The sequence below is a fragment of the Hemicordylus capensis genome, chromosome 16 (genome assembly GCF_027244095.1).
Source record: "Hemicordylus capensis ecotype Gifberg chromosome 16, rHemCap1.1.pri, whole genome shotgun sequence".
Lineage (NCBI taxonomy): Eukaryota > Metazoa > Chordata > Lepidosauria > Squamata > Cordylidae > Hemicordylus > Hemicordylus capensis.
Genome location: NC_069672.1, coordinates 7,642,505 through 7,667,965, shown reverse-complemented (window position 1 = coordinate 7,667,965; position 25,461 = coordinate 7,642,505). Strand labels below are relative to the sequence as shown.

The 25,461-nt window shown below is 48.4% G+C and overlaps 1 protein-coding gene across 2 annotated transcripts in view; it reads right to left on the bottom strand.

Moving 5' to 3' along the window:
* LACTBL1 (lactamase beta like 1) overlaps positions 1-25,461 on the bottom strand; it is a 46,922-nt gene that overhangs the window by 7,904 nt on the left and 13,557 nt on the right. Inside the window, exons 1-3 of one of the 2 annotated variants that reach the window (XM_053281039.1) lie at positions 14,712-14,793; positions 10,995-11,060; positions 294-435 (exon numbers count right to left, since the gene is read on the bottom strand). In XM_053281039.1, coding sequence (XP_053137014.1) covers positions 294-435; positions 10,995-11,060; positions 14,712-14,720 — 217 coding nt within the window. In that variant the 5' untranslated portion in view covers positions 14,721-14,793. Of the gene's footprint in view, positions 1-293; positions 436-10,994; positions 11,061-14,711; positions 14,794-25,461 lie in introns of those variants that run through there. The other variant, XM_053281037.1, reaches the window with a different exon arrangement.

Here is a 25,461-nt window from a genome sequence, read left to right as displayed (position 1 = left end):
CAGGAGGGCTCACAGCTCCTGAAGCTAGGGAACATGCCTTTCCTACCCAATTTACGACTATGAGACCTGGCTACCAACTGCACAGTTCCCGGCTGTCCTTTGATATTCAAGAACAGCCTGAGGTCTCGAAAGGCCTCAGAGATTACAATGCCAAAAATTAATCCTGACTTGTTTGCTCCCCACAGTCCTGACAAGGTGGCCACCATCCCTACACCACCCCACTGGTAGCAATTGAATCTAGGGCCACAATGGGTTTGGATGGGGGAGTGTTCAGTGTTGGCTTCATGACTTACTGGGCTCAAGTTTGGGAAGGCTGTACTGCCACAAGAAGCAGCTGGTCATGGCAACCGAGAGCAAGAAGAAGACCACCAGAGCCACGTGAATCAACTTCACTTCCATCGCGGAGAGCCGGAAGAGGCCGTGCCCACTGGAGGCCTGTTGGGGAGAAAGGAAATACGTTTGGCAGTGTTTCAGAATGGGAAGAAAAACCCCACTCTATGAGCAAGTCATATAATTTTGGAGTTGGAGGGCACCTTAGAGGTCTTCTAGTCTGACCCCGCCGGCTCAGTACAAGAATCTGCCACAGCAGTCCTGACAGACCGCTATTCTGTCTGAAAACCTCCTGTTTTTCAGAGACCATCACTGCCTGAGGCAGACTGTTCCACTCTTGAACTGCTACAGTTAGGAAACTGCTCCTAAGGTCCAGCCTGAATCCGCTCACTTGTCATTTCAAGATAGCTGGCCTTGTGGTAGCAAGCATGACTTGCCCCCTTTTTTATTTTATTTTATTTATTTTATTGTATTTATTGTTGAATTTCTATACCTCCTTTCATTAAAAACCACCCCAAGGCAGTTTACAAAAGTTAAAAACATGCAATAAAAATGACAATTAAAATATTAAGCTAAAAATATAAAACAAATCTAATTTAAAAACTATAAAATACAAGCATAAAAACACATAAACACATAAACCCTTAGCTCAGCAGGGTCCACCCTGGTTGCATATGAATGGGAGACTTGATGTGTGAGCACTGGAAGCTATTTCCCTTAGGGGATGGAGCTGCTCTGGGAAGAGCAGAAGGTTCCAAGTTCCCTCCCTGGCAGCATCTCCAAGATAGGGCTGAGAGAGATTCCTGCCTGCAATCTTGGAGAAGCCACTGCCAGTCTGTGTAGACAATACTGAGCTAGATGGACCAATGGTCTGACTCAGTATTTGGCAGCTTCCTATGTTGCTCAGTTGCATCCCGCCCCCCCCCCCCAAGGATCCTGAGAGAGTTGTACTTTGGTGCAGGGGCTATGAAGTTTCTGCTAGAAATTCTCTCTCTCTCTCTCTCTCTCTCTCACACACACACACACACACAGACACACACACTCTTACGGTTTCCTCGGGAGGGTGAATAACTATTGACCCCGTATATTTTCAATGGTTGGTGTCTAATATGAAATAATTCCAACTAGATCTTATGCTGCAGGTTGAGGTTATTAAAGGTTGGTTTCAGGACACGAGTGAACGCCACCATTCTATTAACAATGCCACAGAATGACAGAATATTTGAGTTGTCACAGAGTTGTTCTATCTAGCATAATATATCCTCAGGGACTGGAGCGAGTCACCAGTCTTTAGCCTTTTCTTTAGTCATAGAAATCAAAACATCTAAAAAAAACAACCCATGCCCAAGATAGTTGTTTATCTGTAGGAGCGCTTGACAGACATGCTTTGTTTCTTACCCTAGCCTGCAGTTTCTAAATCTTTCTGGTTATATCTCACTCTTTCTCCAAGGAGCCCAGAGTTGTGTACTACATACTCAAGTTACTCTTTCACAACAACCCTGTGAAGTAGGTTAGGCTGAGAGAGAAGTAACTGGCCCAGAGTCACCCAGCAAGTCTCATGGCTGAATGGGGATTTGAACTCGGGTCTCCCCGGTCCTAGTCCAGCACTCTAACCACGACACCACGCTGGCTCTCTATATGCCATTTAATTCTTGCCAGCTCCACATTAATATTGAACCTTGTTGTTTCAATTAGATTGCTATGCATTTCAACAGAGGTTACATTTTCCTTCCTTCCTTCCTTCCTTCCTCAATTCGTAAGACTCTTGACACATTCATCTAGTTGAAATGTATTTAAAGCTCAGATTTAGAAGAGTAACATTTTAAATCATGTTTACCTTCATTTTGTTAATATTTGTTAATAATAATATTAATAATAGTTATCAATAACTTAATTTTGTTAATATTTATATTGCACACACTGGCTGGGTTGAGCAACTCAACTCAACTCAACCAGTTTGCACAATAAACATCTTAGCATCATTACTGGTTACTTGCACTTTCCACTTGTAATCAAATCTGGGGCAGACTATCAAAGAGAAACTATGAATAAAATGTGTTTCTTATAAATGATGAAGTTGTATGTTATCTCACACTTAGGAACATAGGAAGCTGCCATATACTGAGTCAGACACTTGGTCCCTCTCACTCAGTTTTGTCTACACAGACTAGCTGTGGCTTCTCCAAGATAGCAGGTAGGTATCTCTCTCAGCCCGATCTTGGAGATGCCAGGGAGTTAACTTAGAACCTTTTCCATGCAAGCACACTGATGGTCTTCCCAGAGAAACCTCATCCTCTAAGGGGAATATCTTACAGTGTTCACACATGTAGTCTCCCTTTCAAATGCAAACCAGGGAGGACCCTGCTTAGCAAAGGGATCAACTCATGCTTGCTTCCACAAGACCAGTTCTCCTCCCACTTATTGCCTTTGCCTTAAAAATCACCTATGGTGAGCAGGAAATACCATTTCCCGTCATTTCTTTTACATTCCCTAACTCACCTTTAACTCTCATCCCCGCTGATGACAATTCCTCCCCCGCAATAGCTAATCAACTAAACCAATTAATATATGCAGCCCCAGTCCCTGCTTACTATAACCTATTGTGTATTTAAAATGAACGATTATTTCAGAAACAGCCATCATAGACTCCACAAGTTTTGCAACATTGGGGGAAGCAGGTTTCCCACTTAGAGAAATTTCATTGCCTTTCCTTAAAGATTCTTAGATGCCTCTAGTTAGGAAGAGCCCAGATATTTCATGATTTGGAGATCACTTCTTCAAAACATCAGTGCCATCCCTAAGAATGGTGCTCAGCCCCTATTTTCTCTGGCCCTTCCTTTTTCCCTACTCCATAAACAGATTTGTCCACCCATCACCCATTTTGCCCACCCATCACTCGTATTTTGGTGTCTACCCAGTTATCCCACCCTATTTGATGGCAGGATTCCCGCCAGCCCTCCAGGGCTGGTCAGAGGTCTCCAGGAATCAGCCCCAATCTATAAGAGCCTCTTGAAAGCGAGCCCAGATATATGAAGGGCTTGATCTTATGAAACAGATTAAGGGAAATATATATATATTTGAAAGAAAGAACTCTCCAGGAATAGCTTCAGTTAAAGTTGACACACAGACCTGATGGGCTGAAGAATCATCAGAGGGCAAATTCAAGGACACAGAAACGAATCCGGCTGCTAGCCGCTATTGTCCAAGTTCTCTGGATCCACCTGTGCCAGGTCCCAGACAAACTTCTCCAGTCCCCATCCACCCTTACCAGTAGGAGTTGGTGCTATCGCAGGCCCAACAGCATTCCCCTCCATCTGCCGTCTTCCGCTTTGCTCAGAGATGCCATGAATGGCAACTTGGCTATTGCTATGGGACCTCTGTCTGAGCCACCACCCTGCGTTGCTGCTGGTTTGCTCCACTCCCTTGTGGGTTTCTCTCCCCGAGTCCCTCCCTGCAGCGGCTCTCAGGGAATCCATGGCTCTGACGTCGGGGTGAAATCCCGGGATTGCCTTGGCTGAACTCCCAGGGTGGGGTGTTAGTTGTCATCTGCTCGCTTCATCTGCCGCGGGCTCCCCCAGCCTGAGGAATATCGACCCACAAGAACTGGGTGGCTTGATCCTTGCTGCCATCTGTCCTGTCCCTCCCACAACAAAACAGATCCAACGATACACCAAATATCGCATGAGAAATGAAATATATTGACTGTATTATCAATCCTAGAATCACATAGAAATAGTAATAGTAAGTGATCAAATGATGCCAAGATGCTATTAAGATGCACTAAATAACATGCAATCAAAAAATAACTCTATAGTCCATAATATTTATTGATCATATTTTCATCACATTTTTATACCACCTGATATGTAAATCTATGTAAATAGATGCAAAAATGACAGCAAGCCAGTGACAAGCTGTTTCAGACTGCTTTACCAAGCATCCAGGTATAAGTTTGTATTGTTTCTAATGAAAATCAATGGTATCTTCACTGTGACTCAAGAACCAGGTTGACAAAAACCTTTGAAGACAAGGAATAAATCCTCTTTGTAAGGGACTTCAAAACCTTCTCTTGTGATGTAATATATCCAGAATCTGTTGCCACCAAAAAGGGGTCTGCGACTGGGACCATACGAATGTATACCTGGACACTTGATAGAGTGGTGCAAAACAGTTTTGCACTGGGTTGCTGTCGTTTGGGCAGATAGTGTGGACTATAGAATTCTTTTTTGATTGGACGTTATTTAGTGCATCGCATGCTTTATTAGCATTTTGACTTGGTATGATCATATAATACAGTCAACGTATTTCATTTCTCATGCATTTTTTTGCATGGATTGTACCATCGGATCTGTTGGGTTGTGATTTGAAGGTTTGGTTTCAGATCCTTTCATGCTGCTGGTGTGCTGTAGGGGTGTGCACTGAACTGGGTGGTCCGGGTCAGTTCAAGTCTGAACTGGACCTGAACCGGACTGGGCCAGTTTGATCCAGCACCCCCTCAACCCCACCCCCCCAGTTCGGTTCGGGGGTGGGGGTTGTGAATTCTTTTTTATTTTTTTATTTTTTTTACACTTACACCACTCTGGGGAAGTTGTCCAAGGACTCCCCTCTGGCCTCCCTTATTCCTGAAATCCAGCCTCCGCATCCCTTATTCCTGAACTTGGCCGTTCTTCGGCCGGTTTTCAGCCGTTCCCCCTTGGCCACATGGCCACTTTAGAGGCTGCCATGCCCACGCAATAGTCCTCTGCATGACTTGGGCCTCCACGTGACCACCCCCGCCACCTTGGACAACTCCCCTGGAGGGGGTAAGTGTAAAAAAAATTTTTTTTAAGCCTCGTGAACCCCGGGGGGGTTGTGTTTCGGTCCAGGGTCGGACCAAACAGGGGGTGGTTCAGTTTGTTGTTGACCCCGAACAGTTGAACCGAACTGGTTCGACATCAAACACCTTCAACGTCGAACCTGTTTGCACATCCCCTAGTCTGATGCCTGGCCCTCCCACAGCCATGGTCTACCTGGATCCCTGCGCATCAGTGGCTCATTATGGTGGCCCATTAGGGACAGGGGAGCTGTACCTTGCAGCCCAGGGCTGGGAGGAACTGATTTCTCAGAAACTCTTACCCAACGGAAGGGCAAGTAGATAACTCAGCCATTCACTGAGCCCCTTCACTGAAATGTCATATTCCCCCAGTGCGATTAACGCAGACCTGCAGGACAGTAAACGCTCCAGTGGTGTCAGCTTCAATACAAAATACAAATACGACAAATATCGATATACTGCTTTCCCAAAAGTTCCCCAAACATAGATATAAAGAAAGAAAGAAAATGGCTCCCTGTCCCCAAAGAGCTCACAATCTTAAAAAAAAAAAAAAAAAAAAAGCAACCTAAGAGAGACACCGGCAACAGCCATGTGGTTTAGATAAGGAGAAATTATATTTTGTATATTTATATTAGGGATGGGGCGTTAGCTCAGTGGTAGAACATCAGCTGGGCATTCAGAAGGTCCCTGGTTCAATCCCTGGCAGCATCTCCAAGTAGCTTATCACAAGTATCCTGCCATAAGCAATGTGCTCACGCAGGTAGGGTTGGGGGAAACCCCTGCCTGCAACCTTGGAAAGCTGCTGCTGGTCAGTGCAGACAATACTGAGGTCGATGGACCAAGGGTCTGACTCAGTATATGGCAGCTTCCAATGTTGGGGATAAGATTATCTCTCTGTGGTTAGAGCATCTGCTTTGCATGCAGAAAGGCTCAGGTTCCCTCCCCTGAAGGGGTGAGGACCACACCCCCGCCCCTGGGAAGAGCACCTGCGGGCTTGCATGCAGAAGGTTCCAAGTTCCCTCCCGGCAGCATCTCCAGATAGGGCTGGGAGAGACTCCTGCCTGCAACCTTGGAGAAGCCACTGCCTGTCTGGGTAGACAATACTGAGCTAGAGGGACCGAGGGTCTGACTCAGTATATGGCAGCTTCCCACGTTCCTATGCAGAGGAAGCGAATTTGGACATCTGCTCAGAAGCAGAGGTTCTTTGGGAGGCACAGGGAAGGAAGGGTGTGTTCCCTGCAATGGGTAGAGTTATTATTATTTATTATTATTTATTCGATTTCTATACCGCCCTTCCAAAAATGGCTCAGGGCGGTTTACACAGAGAAATAACAAATAAAAAAGATGGCTCCCTGTCCCCAAAGGGCTCACAATCTAAAAAGAAAAATCAGATAGACACCAGCAACAGTCACTGGAAGTACTGTGCTGGAGGTGGAGAGGGCCAATTACTTTAGACCAGGGAGGTAAAGGTAAAGTGTGCCGTCGAGTCAGCATTCACTCCTGGCGCCCACAGAGCCCTGTGGTTGTCTTTGGTAGAATACAGGAGGGGTTGACCATTGGCTCCTCCCGCACAGTATGAGATGATGCCTTTCAGCACCTTCCAGTATCGCTGCTGCCCGATAGAGGTGTTTCCCATAGTCTGGGAAACATACCAGCGGGGATTCAAACTGGCAACCGCTGGCTTGCTAACCTAGCCATTTCCCCGCTACCTGAGCTCAAATCCCCATTTGAATGTCAGCCATGCAACTTCACCCCCATTTGAGTTTCAGCCATAAAACCCGCTGGGTGACTGTTGGCTAGTCACTTCCCTCTCAACCTAACCTACCTCACAGGGTTGTTGTGAGGATAAACATAATACAAGAACATAAGGACATAAGAACAGCCCTGCTGGATCAGGCCCAAGGCCCATCTAGTCCAGCATCCTGTTTCACCCAGTGGCCCACCAGATGCCTCCAAGAAGCCCACAGGCAAGAGGTGAAGGTTTGATGAAGATATCCTCTCTCCTGCTCTTGCTCCCCTGCAACTGGTATTGAGTGGCATCCTGCCTCTGAGGCTGGAGGTGGCCTCTAGCCCTCCGACTAGTAGCCATTGATAGACCTAACCTCCACAAAGTTCTCCAAACCCCTCTTAAAGCCATCCCGGTGGTTGGCTGTCACCACATCTTGTGGCAGAGAATTCCACAAGTTGATGATTGTGTGAAAAAGTACTTCTGTTTGTTGGTCCTCAGTAACCATGTACACTGCTCTGGGCTCCTTGGAGGAAGAGAAGGACGAGAACGTCATCCATATAGAAGAAGAGCCCCTGGTGGCGCAGTGGTAAAACTGCCGCCCTGTAACCAGAAGGTTACAAGTTCGATCCTGACCAGGGGCTCAAGGTTGACTCAGCCTTCCATCCTTCCGAGGTCAGTAAAATGAGTACCCAGAATGTTGGGGGGCAATATGCTAAATCATTGTAAACCACTTAGAGAGCTCCGGCTATAGAGCGGTATATAAATGTAAGTGCTGCTATTGCTATATAGCAAAAGCCTCCAGATTCAGCTTGCCCATTGCTGGTTAAACAGCTCCTCTCGTGAGTTTATGTCAGGGATGGGCAGATGTGGCCTTCCAACTGCGGATGGACTACAACTCCCATCATCTATAGCTATATCCCCAGCCCCATCACCCCCAGCCATAGCCCCACCTATCGTCCCCAGCTCCACAACACCTGTAGGGCCAGTTTTGCCTGCCTTGCTGCCTACTTGAGAGCAAAGAGCCTCTGCTTACTGTCTTTCGTTTCCAGCAACGCCTGTGACTCCATTTCGACCAGCCTAGGGGTGCTGCTCTTCTTGCTGAGCAGCGGGAATTAAGCCTCCGAGGACTGGAGCGGGGAGAATCTGTTCCTCCCTCTCCGGGAGAGATTGAATATTAATTCTCTCTAATGCCTCTCAGCCGTGTGGGCGAAATGGGCTGACCTCAGCTATTTATAAGCACTTCATCTCCTCTGGGCATCTGTTGAGGAGGGGATTACCTAGCCAATGGGCAGCGTCTCCCTCCTCCCCTCTCCCATCTGGGCAACTCAGCCAAGACTGCCGATTCACGAGGACTCCTGTCTCGGGAGGGCTGCCATCTTATTACCCATATTTACCCCACTCGAAGATGAAATGGGTTGTCAAGGAATGTCGGGCCGATAAATGGAAGGACTTTTCCACTCAGTGTAGAATCAGCCTGTGGAATTCTCTGCCACAAGATGTGGTGACAGCCAACAGCTGGGATGGCTTTAAGTGGGATTTAGATACATTCAGGGAGGACAGGTCTATCAATGGCTACTAGTCTGGAGGCTGTGGGCCACCTCCAGTCTCAGAGGCACGATGCCTCTGAATCCCAGTTGCAGGGGAGCAACAGCAGGAGAGAGGGCATGCACATATCTCTTGCCTGTGGGCTTCTCGGAGGCATCTGGTGGTGGGCCATTTTGTGAAGCAGGCTGCGGGACTAGATGGGCCTTGGGCCTGATCTAGCAGGGGTTTTCTTAAAATGACTCCCTCAAAAAGCAGAGGTTAAATACACTTATACCTGCCTTTACTCGAAAGGAACAGGACTCTGAATTTAAGACGACCCCCTGATTTCAAACACCAAGGAACTTGGGGGAAAACCTAGTCTTGGATTCAAAGGCCAGGAGTTTGCCCTCTATTTTATTTTTATTTTTTAAATTGTTATAGGCATTGTTGTCCACTGCCTAGAGTCTTTGGAGGAGGCGGTATATAAGAATATTTCAATCAATCAATCAGTAGGATTCCCCTGGTAAAATACCCATGAGCTTTATATGAATCAAAGAAGAGGCACATTCAGGATCAATTAAGGCACCGTTAACATGCATTCAGTAATCCTGAGTTGGCACTTCTTCCTAAAAGCATGGGGAATCCATGACCGAGCCAGATGAAGGTCCACCTTTATTTCTGATTAGGATGGTTTTCAACAAAAACGGTTCACCAAACAGTGTACATAGCAAACCAAATTAAAAGATGGGTTCCCTGTCCCCAAAGGACTCACAGCCTAAAAAGTCATAAGTGGGTGTCACTGGGTGGGATGCAATACTGGACTGAATGGGGACAATTGCCATGCTAAATAAAAGAGAATCAACACTTTATAGTGGAGATGTGCACATAACATTAAAAAAAAATAGTTTAAAATTTGAATCAAATTCTGAAAATTTGTTTGGAATTAGAATCAAATTCGAATCGGGTCCAAAAATTCAATTTGAATTTAAATCAAATTTGAATGAATTTGACCCTGTTTTGACACCTTTCTTAACCAATCAGTGGGGCTGGATGGTTTGAAAATGTGCCAAATGGCTCTCAAATTGAATTTGAATCAAATTTCAAAATTTCAATTCAAATTGAATTGCCCTTTTGAGGGGTGATTCGGTTCAAATTCAAATCACTCGAATCACCCAGAGACGAATTGAATCAGTTCAAAATCAAATAGTTTTACTCACCCCTACTTTATAGGGTGCCTCATTATTTGTCTGTTTGTTGATCTGTTTTATATTTGTATACCAACTAGGGATGTGTGGACCGGTTCGGCGGTCCGGTCTGGTGGTTCGGGGGTTCGTGGTCGAACCGAACCACCTCCCCGGTTCTGTCGGACCGGAACCCGACCGCCAGGTCTGGTCCAGCAGGTCTGCGAACTTTTTTAAAAAAAATTAAGTTAATGAAGTACTTATAGCCCCTTCGGGGGGATTCCTGAGGCCGCCAGGGTGTGTGTGTATGCGCGGGTTCCCTCTCTCCCTGCTGGCCTTCCTCATCACCGCCGCGGCTGGGTAAGTAAAGCCTTTTCGGCCCTTTTGGGCTGCCATAAGTGCAAGCTGCCGCCATTTTGGCGGCCGCCACGCCTGCGCAAATGCCCTCTGTGAGGCATATGAAGCTTGACTTGACTAGGATTAGAATGGACTCTCATCTCCCTTCTGTATTTACCTGAATCCAAGACTAGGTTATCCCTAAGTCCCCCGCCGCCCCACGCCAAGTTGGACTCCCATCTCCTTTCTGTATTTACCTGAATACCCCCAAGTTTTTCGGCATCCGAAATCAAGAGGCCGTCTTAAATGCAGAGCCCTGTTCCTTTCGAGTAAATTCAGGTCTAACCTGCATTTAACCTCCCCTTTTGAAAGGAGTTGTCTTAAATTCAGAGTTGCCTTCGACTGGGATAAATACAGGAGCCATGTTCTTGCGACATACCAGGGACTTTGCCAGGGAGATGCCAATCGGTGGCTAGGATAATATTTTAAACCCATCGGGAATTATTTTCCTTCTCGTTCGTTTTCCCCCACATCACCCACTGGTCAGTGATCCTATGCTTAACTTGTAAAGATTCACACAAACGAACCTCTGCAAATGGATATATGGGAATGGACATATGGTACAAATGGACAAATAAAGTTTCTTCCCCCCTGTGTAGGAAGGAACAAAGGAAGCTGCCATATACTGAGTCAGACCACTGGTCTATCTAGCTCAGGATTGTCTGCACAGACTGGCAGCGGCTTCTCCAAGGTTGCAGGCAGGAATCTCTCTCAGCCCTCTCTTGGAGATGCTGCCAGGGAGGGAACTTGGAACCTAAGTACTCTTCCCAGAGTGGCTTCTCCTTCCTTTTGTTATCTGGGCCCCTTCCAAAATGGTTTCAGGTTATAACAGGGGGCTCAAGCGGTGGGGCCCTTCAGATGTTGGCAGACTACAACTCCCATCATCCCCAGCTACAATCTGTAGTGGTTGGGGATGATGGGAGTTGTAGTCTAGAGGACAACAGGTCGGGAACCCCTGAGTTATAGAAACAAAGAGCTGCTGTCAGTTTCGAGCCCTCCGACGATCCGTACGCAGCCTTACCCGAAGCTGAATGCCCTCCATGGCTTTCTCCTCATGACAATCACTCTGCAATGCAGGGAACAGGCCCTGTGGGAGGAAAAGGACTCATCAGAACAGGAGGGAGGACCCTCTGGTAACCTATCCCCAAAGCCCCCTGGAACATGGGGATCTGCCTTTTACTGAGTCAGACCGTCGGTCCATCTAGCTCAGTACAGTCTACACAGGCGGGCAACAGCTTCTCCAAGGTTGCAGGCAGGAGTCTTTCTCTGAGCCCCATCTTGGAGATGCTGCCAGGGAGGGAACTTGGGACCTTCTGCATGCAAGCAGGCAGATGCTCTTCCTCTCCCCTAAGAAGAGTATCTTTCCGTGCTCACATGTATTATTAATAATAATAATAATAATAATAATAATAATAATAATAATAATAATTCAATTTCTATACCGCCCTTCCAAAAATGGCTCAGGGCAGTTTACACAGAGAAATAATAAATAAAAAAATAAGATGGCTCCCTGTCCCCAAAGGGCTCACATTCTAAAAAGCAACATCAGATAGACTCCAGTCACTGGAGGTCCTGTGCTGGGGGTGGATGGGGCCAGTGACTCTCCCCCTGCTCAATAAAGAGAATCACCACGTTAAAAAAGGTGCCTCTTTGCCCAGTTAGCAGGGGTAGTCTCCCACTCAAATGCAAACCAGGGCAGACCCTGCTTAGCAAAGGGAACAACACATGCTTGCGACCACAAGACCAGCTGCCTCCCAAGGACCACAGAGTGCTCAGTCCCCCTTGCCCCACTTTCCCACCCTTGGCTGCCAAATAGAACCAGAGATTCCAGAGAGTTCTTACCAGCCTTTCTGCCGCCGCCGCCGCCTTCCCTCGGGCAGGGCTGGCTGGGAGTTTGGGGCACCCGCCGGCTGCCGCAGATGTTAAAGAGCGCGACGGGAGCGCTAATCCTGTGTGGCGCAGATTACTGCCCCGCCAAGCCAAAGTGCAGGACGCAGAACATCTGGTCTCTGATGGAGAGATTCCAGGTGCAGACTGGCACTTGGGGGGGGCAGCTATTTGGGGCCTTTAAGCCCCCCAACACTTCTCCAAGGGAGACTCTCTTCTATCTAGCACAGGGCAGGGGAAGATGATCCAGCCCAGCACAGCCTCGCACCCATTAGCTGCTTCCTGAGCTCAGTGGAAAAGCATCTGCACATTTGCCTGCCAAAAGTTCCAAATTCCCTCCCTGGCATCTCCGGACAAGCTGGGAGAGACTCCTGCCTGCAACTTTGGAGAAGGCACTTCCAGTCTGTGTAGATAAGACTGAGCAAGAAGGACTAAGGGCCAGACTTCGTAGGGCTGTGAGAGCTGACTCGAATCGGGTTTGAGCTGGCTCGATTCAAAGGCACATGCTCGAACCGGCCCGATACAACAAAGAATGGAGCGGGTCCACACTGGAGGCAAGCTAAGTCCAAGCTGGCTCGAGGGATTAGAGTGATATACTTGTAAAGAGGGATCCGGCAACCACCCTTCTGGCCTCCCAAATTACAGGCCGGGCCGGCTGTGGCCCATTTGGGGCCTCTGCACACATGTGGCCACTGCTAGAGTATAGTGATGTGCAAACAGTATATATACTGAGTCAGACCCTTGGACTGAAAAATATATATATTCCCACATTTCTATCCTGCTCTTCCTCTGAAGAGTTCAAAGTGGTGTACATGGTTATTTTTATCCTCACAACAACCCTGTGAGGTAGGTTAAGCTGAGAGACACATGACGGGCCCAGAGTCACCCAGTTTCATGGCTGACTGGGGATTTGAACTCAGATCTTCCTAGTCCAACACTCTAACCACTAAGCTATACTGGCTTTCCAGTATATGGCAGCTGCCTATGTTCCTATGTAGATTGTGAGGTCCTTTGGGACAGAAAAGGATTTTCTCATTCTTTTTGTTGTACAAGATCAACACCAAACAGAATATGATCCTGACCAAGGCCAACAGCTTGATTTGGTATACTGTTGGGAGTGGTCAGGATTGTACTCTGGCTTATCTAGCAAAAGAAACCTTGTTTCTGTTGTAGAATGTCACAGTCTTTTAAAGCCTATTTTCTGTGTGGAAGGTACCCTCATAAGATCACCTTGCTGATTGTAGCCCAGTTCAGACATGATGCTGTCCTAGTGTACAGCTGCCTCCACACTCGTACATATGTTTATGTGAATGGCTGTATCGGTGTCCATTTTAAAAGTGGGCCTGGGTACAGGCCCTTCAAATGCATGCTACAGATATGAAGTGTACTTCTGTACCTGTGTTCCGCATGGCATGTGAATGACTGCACCTGTGTACAGATTGGTACCTGTGTGCACTTTACACTTGTTGTATGAGTGTTGAACATAACATGTGAGGGGTTATGGTCTCACCCAGCCAGTTCCTGGCCATGAAGGAACTAAAGGACCTGGTCTGGCTTTTGGGAGGTTGGAGGTGTATCCTGACTCCTGGGAGGTTGGAGGTGTCTCTTGGCTCCTTAGAGGCTGGAGGAGTCTCCTGGCTCCTGAGGCTGGAGGAGTCTCCTGACTCCTGGGAGGTTGGAAGCACCTCCTGGCTCCTGGGAGGCTGGAGGCATCTCCTGGCTCCTGAGAGGTTGGAGGAGTCTCCTGAGGCTGGAGGAGTCTCCTGGGAGGCTAGAGGAGTCTCCTGGGAGGCTGGAGGAGTCTCCTGGCCTCTGAGGGGTTGGAGGAGTCTCCTGGCTCCTGGGAGGCTGGAGGAGTTTCCTGGCTCCCGAGGCTGGAGGAGCCTCCTAACTCCTGGGAGGTTGGAAGCATCTCCTGGCTCCTGGGAGGCTGGAGGCATCTCCTGGCTCCTGAGAGGTTGGAGGAGTCTCCTGAGGCTGGAGGAGTCTCCTGGCTCCTGGGAGGCTGGGGGAGTCTCCTGGCTCCTGGGAGGCTGGGGGAGTCTCCTGGGAGGCTGGAGGAGTCTCTTGGCTCCTGGGAGGCTGGAGGAGTCTCCTGGCTCCTGGGAGGCTGGAGGAGTCTCCTGGCAACAACAGAAGTTGTGCCACATAGAAACACCTGAATTGTGTGGTTTGTGATGCATCCCAATACAAAATGGTGGCCACACAAAAGGTTGGTGGATTAGTCCTTTCCAGATCTGCTTGTTTTTTCCTTCTTGGAATAAACATTCCAAAAAATTCATCCCTTTGCCAGATTCCTTTGGGGGATTGGGTGGAAGTTGGGACCCATGGGACCTGCCACTCAACCCTCTTTGGTGCCCCCTAGCCCTTAAAAATTCAGCTGAATCAATTTGCATTCAAATTGAATCGAATGAAATGTGAATTGACTTGACCCAGATTCGAGGGCAGCAGGTTCGAGCTCGGACTGAATCACAAAAATCAATTCATGCACAGCCCTAGTTCTGTGTATGTTCAATGTGGATTCAGAAGTGCACATAAAATTGCAGACTTCCACGGTTAAGCAAGACTGTCAGACAGATTTTTTAGATTTAAAAAAAAAACGTTTACTGGTACAAGAGATTGAGGAAAATATTATTTGTGGTTCCCAATTTAAGCTTAGAAAACCCAGTCAGAACTGGCCAAGATGCTCAGCTCAAGAGGGCCAGAAGGAAAGTTGCAGACTGGAGGGAAAATAAGTTGATGGAGAGGATGCAGGATCAACCTACACTCCGAATACTTCCACTTGGAATACACCCGAGACGGACACAATGAATCTGCACATAAGTGAATGCACATATAAAGGGGGACTGACCTGCTGCATAAACTCAAAGGAAGATCACTCACTTTGTGCGAAATTTAGAAAGCAAGTGCAGACAAATTCCAGGAAGACACAAAGAGCACCAGAGTTTTGAATGCTGGAATATCATCCGAACAGTCTTGGATCTGCACTGTTTCATTTGAGGAGGAGAGATGGTTCTGTGGTAGCGAGCATGAATCTTCCCCTTTGCTAAGCAGGGTTTGCCCTGGTATACTTTTAGAGGGGAGACTTCATGTGATGGGGGCCATAGCTGAGGCTGAGAGCATCTTCATGATTGCATGTAGAAGATCCCAGCTTCACTGCCTGGTAGCATTTGCAGGTACAGTGGGTATTGAAAAGAATCACCCCCTTTGATAGACCTTAAATTCTGGTTCCCTTACATCTTGAAATGAAAACACAAAGAAAATTCCCTTCACCAGCTGTACTTATCCAATGCAGCCTATAACATCCAACTGAAAAACATCACAATTACAGTCCAGAAAAAGTGTCAGAAATAAAAAACAAGAATTACTGAGACTGAAAAAGGATCACCCCCCCCCCCAATGTCAATATTTTGTTGAACCACCTTTTGCTTTAATAACAGCCTTGAGTCTGTTGGGATACTTCTCTATCAACCTTGCACATCTAGACGGAGCAATATTTGCCCACTCCTCCATACAGAACTGTTCAAGTTCGGTCACATTGGATGGTAGGTGTTGGTGGACTGCTATCTTCAAATCTCTCCACAGATTTTCTATGGGATTTAGGTCTGGGATCTGACTGGGCCACATGAGGACGTCCACTTTTTTCTCCTTCAGCCACTGTGTGGTCAATTTTGCTGTGTGCTTCGGATCGTTGTCATGTTGAAAGGTGAATCTTCTGCCCATCCTCAACTGTCTGGCAGAGGGTAGCAGGTTTTCTTCCAGAATCTGACGGTATTTGGCCCCATCCATTTTTCCTTCTAGCCTAACGAGAGCCCCAGTCCCTGAGGCAGAGAAACACCCCCCCAACAGGATACTGCCACCTCCATGCTTCACTGTAGGTATGGTGTGTTGTGGATGGTGAGCTGCGTTGGATTTACGCCAGGTGTACTGTTTGGTGTTGAGGCCAAATAGTTCAATCTTGGTCTCATCTGACCATAAGACCTTTTCCCATTTGGCATCAGAATCTTCAAGGTGCCTTCTGGCAAAGCTCAAACGAGCTTTAATGTGGCCTTTCTTGAGAAGTGGCTTTCTCCTTGAGACCCTCCCGAACAAGCCACATCTGTGGAGCGCTCGTGAAATTGTTGTCACGTTCACAGAACAACCACTCTTTGCCATGAAGTCCTTTAACTCCTTCAGAGTGGCCATTGGCCTCTTGGTAACCTCTCTTACCAGTTTCCTCCTTGCTCTTCCACCCAGTTTGGAGGGCTGACCAGATCCAGGGAGGATAGCAGTCCACCAACACCTACCATCCAATGTGACCGAACTTGAACAGTTCTGTATGGAGGAGTGGGCAAATATTGCTCCGTCTAGATGTGCAAGGTTGATAGAGAAGTATCCCAACAGACTCAAGGCTGTTATTAAAGCAAAAGGCGGTACAACAAAATATTGACATTGGGGTGTGTGTGTGTGTGTGTGTGTGTGTGTGTGATCCTTTTTCAATCACAGTAATTCTTGTTTTTTATTTCTGACACTTTTTCTGGACTGTAATTGTGATGTTTTTCAGTTGGATGTTATAGGTTGCATTGGATAAGTACAGCTGGTGGAGGGAATTTTCTTTGTGTTTTCATTTCAAGATGTAAGGGAACCAGAATTTAAGGTCTATCAAAGGGGGTGATTCTTTCCAATACCCACTGTATGTCTGGGAGACCCTCCTGCCTGAAACCCTGAAGAGCTGCTGCCAGTCAGTGTAAACAATCCTGAGCTAGAGGGATCAAATGTTTGATTTGATAAAAAGCAACTTCACTGGAGGAGCCATAACCAAATAGAACAGGACACAGAAGGTCCCAGGTTCAATCCCTGGCAACATCTCCAGGTTGGGCTGGGAGAGACTCCTGCCTGAAACCCCAGAGAGCTGCTGCCAGTCAGTGTTGACAAGACTGAGCAAGATCAACCACTTAACTTGATATCAAGCAGCTTTATTGGACGAGCCATACGCCAATGAAAGCACATCTGCTTAGTTTGCAGAAGATCCCAGGTTTAATCCCTGGCAGCATCTCCAGGTAATGCTTGGAGACAGGGCCGTAGCAACTATTGTGCAAGAGGGACAATTGTCCTCAAGCCCCAAGGTCCAAGGCTCCCTGCCACCCTCCCCTCTCCCCTCCCTCAGCCAGTTGGCGAGCAAAGTGCCAGTGAAACACTGGCTGGGGAAGGAAGGACTCTCCCCCTGCTCATTGGCCCCTCCCCTGTCTCTGATGTCAGATGCAAGTGGGTGGGGCCACTGCAGAGAACAGGGCCGTCAGAGCTCCAGAAGAGTTTCATTTCCCCTGTCAGCGGTTGGTGGAAACTGAAACTCTGCTGGGGCTGTGACAGCTCAGCACTGTCCCCACCCCTAGTGACATCAGATGCAGGGGGCGTGGCTTGGGGCATGCAAAGCAACACCGAGGGGGGGCAGGGGAGCTGCTGGTCAGACTTCATCCCCCGCCAAGCTCCCTCCACGCCTGCTTGGGGAAACTCCTGCCTGAAACCTTGGAGAAGCTGCTATCTCTCTGTGTTGACAATACTGAGCTAGATGGACCAGCGGTCTAACTTATAGAACATCCCAGGTACCATCCCTAGCAGCATCTACAGGTAGGCCTGGGAAAGACTCCTGCACAGAATCATAGATTGCTGCTGCCAGCCAGTGTTGACGATACAGAGCTTGGGGGAGCAATGGTCTGACTCAGTATGGCAGCTTCCGATGTGCCCCATTTAGAACTGTGCAATACCGACAGAAATGTAGACGGAGGCTACAATATTTCAGAAGCAGCCATCATGCCTGGGGAAGCCCTTTCAGGGGGCAAGGTGGAACAGTCCCCTCGGGCGGAGGAGCCACTCTTTGGGAGCGATCAGATCCTTGCATGCTTTTGCAAAGCATTGCCTTTCCATTTCCCTCGGGGAGTTTGCAGGACTGGCTTTCCTCCCGCTGTGTGTGTGCGCGCTCCCCCCTTGCCGTGTGAAGGCCCCCCCCCCATTTCAGGAATCCGCACCATCTCCGAGCTCCTTCGTTAACTCCCTGCCAGCAGCCCGTTTACAGATAATGGATCTCGCCCCCGGACGCTTCAGCCCCATGGCAACAAGCTCTTTAGTGGCTATTAGTGCTCAATGGAGGAGCTCAAGGACATATGGCAACCATCTCTTCAGGGATGATTAAGTACCCATGGACTTCTATTCATGCTCTCTCTTTACACACACACACACACACACACACACACAAACACACACGGTGTGAGAACAGGGGTGCATTGCAGACCTGCTCAACAATATAACACATGGAAAGAGGCCCGAGCAGAAAAGTTCAGAGTCATAAAATTTGAGAATTGGAATAGAAGGACCCTCAGCAGTCCTCTAGACCAACCCCCAGTGCCATGAAGGGGTCTGCTACCACATCCCCGACAGATGCCTCTCCAGCCTCCCGGGTGAGGGTGGTAAGTCCACGGCTGAGTAGCTTTTACAGTTAGGCAGTCCGTAATGTCGGCTTCGCCTTCAAGGGGACAGCCCTTAGGAAGCAGAGGAAACTGCCATATACTGAGTCAGACCATTGGTCTATCTAGTTCAGTATTGTCTACCCAGACTGGCAGCGGCTTCTCCAAGGTGGCAGGCAGGCATTCCTTTCAGCACTGTCTTGGAGATGCTGCCAGGGAGGGGACTGGGAACCTTCTGCATGCATGCCCCATCCCCTAAGGGGAAGATCTTCCAGTGCTCACACATGCAGTCTCCCATTCAAATGCAAACCAGGGTGGACCCTGCTTAGCAAAGGGGGCCCATTTGTGCTTGCTGCCACCAGGCCAGCTCTCCTCCCATGGTGCTGCCAGACATTTTCTGCCAGGCTTTTCGTTCATGAGTCTCGGCATAAAGTCTCATTGGAGCGACACAGACATCTTTACTCATGGAAGAACGTCACGGACCCAGGCAACGTCACGGGAATGCTCCAAATGGTGCAGTCTCTTGTGGGCATCCCTGTCAGGATGCAGGCGTCCCATCGCAGCCAGAGACTGCACTCCCTGAAGACAAACGTGCTCCCAGCAACACTTCTCCAGATCTCCGTTTGCGAATTAGTTAGTGGGTGGCCTCCCTGGCCGTCCTTTCCGGACTTGCCCAATTCAGCAAACAACCATCCATTCTGCGCCTGTCTCTGACGCTGTCCCTGTTCCTTTCTTCATAGCCCAAAGAGTCTAGGCTTCTGCTGCCACCTGCAGGCGACTGCTGGTCTCAGGGCAATCAAAAAAGCAGGAATCACCAATAGTCCCTGATGGTCTTTGGACACAATGGGAAACCAAGCCCTATGGGGTGGTTGATTGATTGATTGATTGATTGATTGATTGATTGAGTGCCATCAAGTCAGTGTTGACTCTTAGCGACCACCTAGATAGATTCTCTCGAGGATGATCTCTCTTCAACTTGGCCTTGAAGGTCTCTCAGTGGTGCATTCATTGCTGTGGTCATTGAGTCCATCCACCTTGCTGCTGGTCGTCCTCGTCTTCTCTTTCCTTCAACTTTCCCCAGCATTGTGGAGTTCTTAGGGGAGCTGGGTTTTCGCATAATGTGTCCAAAGTATGAGAGTTTGAGCCTGGTCATCATTTGTGCCTCGAGTGAAAATTGTTCTATGATCCATTGGTTTGTTTTCCTGGCTGTCCATGGTATCGTCAACAGTCTTCTTCAGCACCAAAGTTCAAAAGCGTCAATGTTTTTTCCTGTCTTGCTTCTTCAAAGTCCAGCTTTCGCATCCATAGAGTATCACAGGAAAGACCACTGTCTGGACGATTCTAATCTCTGTAGGTGTAGACACGTCACAGCATCTCAATCTCCTTTCCAAGGCCTTCATTGCAACCCTAGTTTGCGGCATATTTCTTGACGGCTGGATCCTTTACTGTTGATGGTCGATCCTAAAAGGCAGAAGCCGTCCACCACTTCAATGTCTTCATGATCAATTCTGAGGCTGGCTGCTGGACCCCTTGTCATTAGTTTATTCTTCTTTACACTTCGTCGTAGTCCCACTTTTTCACTGTGCTCCTTGACTTTCTTTACTAGACCTTGCAGACCCCTGGGGTTTAGGGGTGTGCAAACCCGTTCAAGTTCAGACCGGGCGGTTTGGTTCAGGTTCGATTCGGACCAAACTGCCTGGAGCAGTTTCTTGTCATTAGGGGGTGGCCCTTGGGGCTTGGGCCCCCCGTGAAAGGCTCATAGCCCTAAATCTCATCATCCATTTCCCTCCTTCAGGGTTTCTTCCAGAAAGTAAGTGCAGCCGTGGAGGCATCTGCTCAGAGCAGGGGAGGGAGCTCCTAGCCCGGGCTGGACAAACCTGGACCACCAGTTGTTGCTGAACTATAAGAGTCTCCTTCAAGGTTGCAGGCAGGAACCTCTCTCAGCCCTATCTTGGAGATGCTGCCAGGGAGAGAACTTGGAACCTTCTGCTCTTCCCAGAGCGGCTCCATCCCTTAAGGGGAACATCTTCCAGTGCTCACACTTCTAGTCTCCCATTCATATGCAACCAGGGTGGACCCTGCTTAGCTAAGGGGACAAGTCATGCTTGCGACCACAAGACCAGCTCTCCTCTCTAATATGCATCCAGTGCACGAGCTGGGAAGCACTCCATCTTCAAAGAGGGGGACCTGGGGGGAGTGTAAACGGGCTGGTTGAGATATCTCCCCACTGACTCTCTCCCCCAGTCCTCTCGCCGCTGCCCTCCCCCCCAACTGCAGGCCTTTCATGTGCTCATTAAATGGGTCACCGGTAGGTAAGCAGAGGAAATTACCCCTCATTTTATTCCAAGGAGCTGTAGGGCTGGCGCTTCCCTGTAGCTGAACAGCAGGGATTGCGAGGAAGATTGGAGCAGAGAAACCTGCCGTGTGGATTAACTCCTTCCATGCTTCTTCTTTCTGGCTGGAGAGGTGGAGAACTGTGCCGTTGCATTGGTCTAACGGGCCTAATTAATTGGTTGATGGATGGACGGATGGACAGTTGGACGGATTGCTATACCACCCATCCAAAGGTGGCTGAGGGTAGTTTGCATTCCAATTTAAAAAATACATAATTAAAATCAAACACCAATTAAGAGCAGATTAAAATGACAATTTTGAAACCCAATTGGTAGAGTTGCCATGTCCCCCAGAATTTGGGGTTTCATACGGATTTTACGCATCTCTTCCAGATTTCTTCCACCCACCCAGATTCACCCAGATTTCAGATTTCTTTTCTTCTTTTAAGCTAAGCTCTAGCCCTTGTAGAAGCAGAGTTATGGAGCCAAACCTGCAGTCCTGATTCTGCGCAGAAATTCTTTTCCAGCCTATTTACATAATATGCAAATTAGGCACCCTGGCTTTGGAAAGCCAGAACATGGCAACCTCAAAACCAGATAACATTAAACATTAAATATCATTAAGAGCCAGGCTAAAAAGATGGGTCTTTAAGGTTCTCCTGAAGGCATCCAAGGAAGACAATCCTCTTTTATCCATGGGGAGCATCCCACAACCTAGGGGCAACAACAGAGAAGGCCCTTTCCCAGGGTCTTCTACTGAGTCAGACCCTTGGTCCATCTAGCTCAGGATTGTCTACCCAGACTGGCAGCGGCTTCTCCAAGGTTGCAGGCAGGAGTCTCTCTCAACCCTCTCTTGGAGATGCTGCCAGGGAGATAACTTGGAACCTTCTGCATGTAAGCAAGCGGGTGCTCTTCCCAGAGCGGCCCCATCCCCTGAGGGGAATGTCTTCCAGGGCTCACATGTGGTCTCCCATTCAAATGCAAACCAGGGTGGACACTGCTTAGCAAAGGGGACAATTCATGCTTGTTACCACAAGACCAACTCTTCTCTGATTCAGCTCCCTTGGAGGGCCAACATTCCTGTTGGACCCAAGCTTAAATGGCTAAAGTAATTACCTGCTGCTGGCAATGTGACTGGGACCTCCCGATATCCTGTTGGGAAATTTCCGATTTCTGATCTGACATGACACAGCAATTGTGGAGGGACATTATTTCAGCCCTCCAGACAATTTCTCCATCGGATCAGATCAGATCACACTTTTGAAGGCTGCACAGGTCTACCTTTTCCACCACAAGATGGACTTTTTGTGAGCAGGGTGGGGCACTTTTGGGCACTATCTTGCTGGAGAGGAACACTTATTTTTGGCCAATTTATGGCAATTTTGGGCACTCCAGGAACCTAACATCTGGATTCCCATAGCCCGCATGATCCAGCCCTTGTGGATTTACTATCCATGGCCCCCACTGCAGAACAGAACCCCCACGAATAATGGGACTCTACTACATGTGTTTTTGATTTTAATGCAAACTGCCCCAATCCACTCTAGGAAGGGCAGTCTATAAATTGAATAAATAAATAAAATAATAAAACAATAATATGACTATACATAGCTCATTGTAAGCTGCCCAACGCTTGCTAGTGCTGAAATACTGGTATCTATCGAAGACACAGATCAGCTTTCCAGGGCTCAATTTTCCTATTAAATCAGAGATTATTTTCTGGCTGATATTGGAGTTTTATACCTGCCAACCAGCACACGGCTCTTGGAGATGTAAGGGCACCTATACCCGATTTGAGCTCCAAAACACTTGGTTTAGAGAGCTCTCTGGAAACATTTCCAAGAGTGCTCAGTACCTGGACTGTAAAACCAGAACGCAGTACTGCATTCATAAATTTTTGAAACCCAAAGGGATCCAGAGCCAGCAAGCTTTATTTCTCACAAGACTTAAGGAACCAAATTAGGGATGTGGACACTGACTCGGCCGCAAATTGATTTGGGTCGAATCAGGGGTGATTCAATGGTTCTAACCCAAATCGAATCACCCTGGGGAAAAAAGGGGTCAGATCTGGGGTAGAATAGAATCACCCCTGATTCGACCTGAATCGATTTGTGCGATTCGGGTGCCATTTTGAGGCCCATTTTGCTTGAAAAATGGGCCTCAAAATGGTGGGGAGAGTTGGTCTACCAATTGGGATCAGCGGGTAGACCAGGTCTACGAGGCGGGCAGACTCCACAAGTCCGAAGTGGAGGGTTGGTCTACCCGCCAACAGTTAGACCAGCTCTCCCCCGAAAGAGCATTATAAGATATTCCTGTTAGGGGATGGAGCCACTTTGGGAAGAGCACCTGCATGCTTGTCTGCAGAAGGTTCCAAGTTCTCCCCCAGGCAGCATCTCCAGAGAGGGCTGAGAGAGACTCCTGCCTGCTTCGTGGGGATGGAAGCAGAGAAAGGGAGGAGAAGATCTTGTTGTAGCAATCAGGGGGGAAAGATGACACATATCCTCCAGGGAAATGTGAAGGGAGGGGCTAGGACATGAAATGAGCCCCCTCCCCACAAGGGCACCTTGAGCTCTTCCCCGTGGCTGTTGGAAGACAGCTTAACCTCGTCTTTGCCTTGGTGTAGAAGAGGCCAAAGGTAGACAAAAGAGACCCGGAGCCATTAGGGGGGATGGATGCTGTCAGGGCTCTGCCAGAAACAGGTACAGAAAAAGACGCCTCAGTGGGGAAGAGGCAGGGAATTAATTGGCCTTGTATTGATAGAAGCAGCAGGGAACAGAAGATCTCCAAGGTCAGCGAGGCGAGCCTGGAATCGTGCGACTCCCTTGTGCGAAATAATAGTACTGAGAACAAACGCGCCATCAGGAGGAGGGGTGGCCGGGCCGGCCCATCAGCACAGCCAGCGCACCTTGTGCCATGCAGATGCAGCTGTTCAATCGATGGCTGAGGCGCACGTAATCTGCTGCGGCTGCATTCGGAGCCGAGCGTGGGATGGAGAGCTGGGTTTGCGGTAGTGAGCATGGATTTGGCTAACCCGTTGCTAAGCCGGGCCTGCCCTGATTTGCATTTGAGTGGGTTACTATGTCTGAGCACTGTCTGCTGGAAGATATTCCCCTTTGTGGAGGGGGGGGGCATACATTGCTCAATGGAAAAGCATCTGCTTTGCATGCAGAAGGTTCCAGGTTCACTCCCTGGCAGCATCTCCAGGTAGGGCTAAAAGTGTGAGCACTGTAAGATATTCCCCGTAGGGGATGGAGCTGCTCTGGGAAGAGCATCTAGGCTCAAAGTTCCTTCCCTGGCCTCTCCAAGAATGGGTTGAGAGAGATTCCTGCCTGAAATCTTGGAGAGCCGCTGCCAATCAGTGTTGACAGCACTGAGCTAGATGGACCAGCGGTCAGACTCAGTAAACAGCAGCTGATACTATGATCCGGATGTCCTGATTTCAGCGTTCAGTGGTTGAGTATCTCCTTTGCTTGCGGATGGTCCCAGGTTCAATCCCTGGCAGCATCTCCAGGTTGGGAAAGACTCTGGCCTGAAACTTTGGTGAGCTGATGCCAGTTGGTGCAGACAATACTGAGTAAGATGGACCATGGGTGTGACGTGGTAGAAGACACCGTCCCGTAGTCCTATATTTTGGGCATTTGGGGGCCTCCCTGCTCTCTATCACAAGATGGGCTCTCCTGCTTTAACTGGCCATGTGGCTTTTCATCACAATCCTTTGATTCTCTGCTCCATCATCTCTCCAGCGTCTCAGGGATGCTGTATGCTCTCCTCATTGAATGAATCAAGAGAAATTGCAGGCAGCCGATAGCCTGCACGTGCGGTGGAGTAGCTCAATCAACACTGGGCTCCAGTGGGAAGGAGGGAGGAGGCACTGACTGGCCCTCCAGGAAGAAAAGGGGAGAGCTAGAAATTTAGCAGATGCTGAAATGTGAATTTTAGGCTGCCGGGCGGGGGGCAGTTCTCCCCCCCCCGCAAACACATTTGTGCAGTCCCCTCCTTGGCTTCCCCCAAACTAGGGATGTGTACGAAATTTGCTTGAATCGATTTGAATTTGATTCGACTTTGGGTGGATTCGAATCGACTTGAGCAAATCTCCACTCTATTCAATGGTGTCGCATTGGAATCGATTCGAATTTGATTCAGATTTGAATCGATTTGCGTGAATTTCGTCCCAAAAAATGTTTGCTCCCTTTGAAGTGTATTTCTCCTCCTCCCTGAAATAGGTATGTGAGAAGTTGCTCCACATGCTTGCCCTCTGCCTGCAGCCCTGTAGGCTGCAGCCACAGGGGGGTCATGTCCAGATGCCAAGAAGGAATTGGTCCATTCTATACTGGGCAGATCTCATTTGGAATACTTGCTGACATCCAGTCTAAGTTACTTCATAGTACCACTCAGGAATTACGCTAAGTAGAGCTTTTAAAGCTGGGGTGGTCAAACTTGGACCTCCGGATGTTCTTGAAGTACAACTCCCATCCTCCCCATCTCCCATCAATGAACTACAACTCCCAAGGTTGGAGATGAATGGAGTTGTAGTTCAGCAAGAGCTGGAGGGTCAGGTTTGCCCATCCCTGCTTTGGCATTTTCAGAAGGACTTGCACTGAGGAATTGAATCACAATATTAGCTCCTCTGTACAGTTCTGGGTCCCACCTTTTAAGGAAGCTGTAGAGCAGGCCTGCTCAACTTAGGTCCCCCAGCAGTTTTTGGACTACAACTCCCATAATCACCAGCCACAGCAGCCAATAGCCAGGGATTATGGGAGTTGTAGGCCAACATCTGCAGGAGGACCGAAGTTGAGCAGGCCTGCTGTAGAGGAACCGAAGCTGGTTC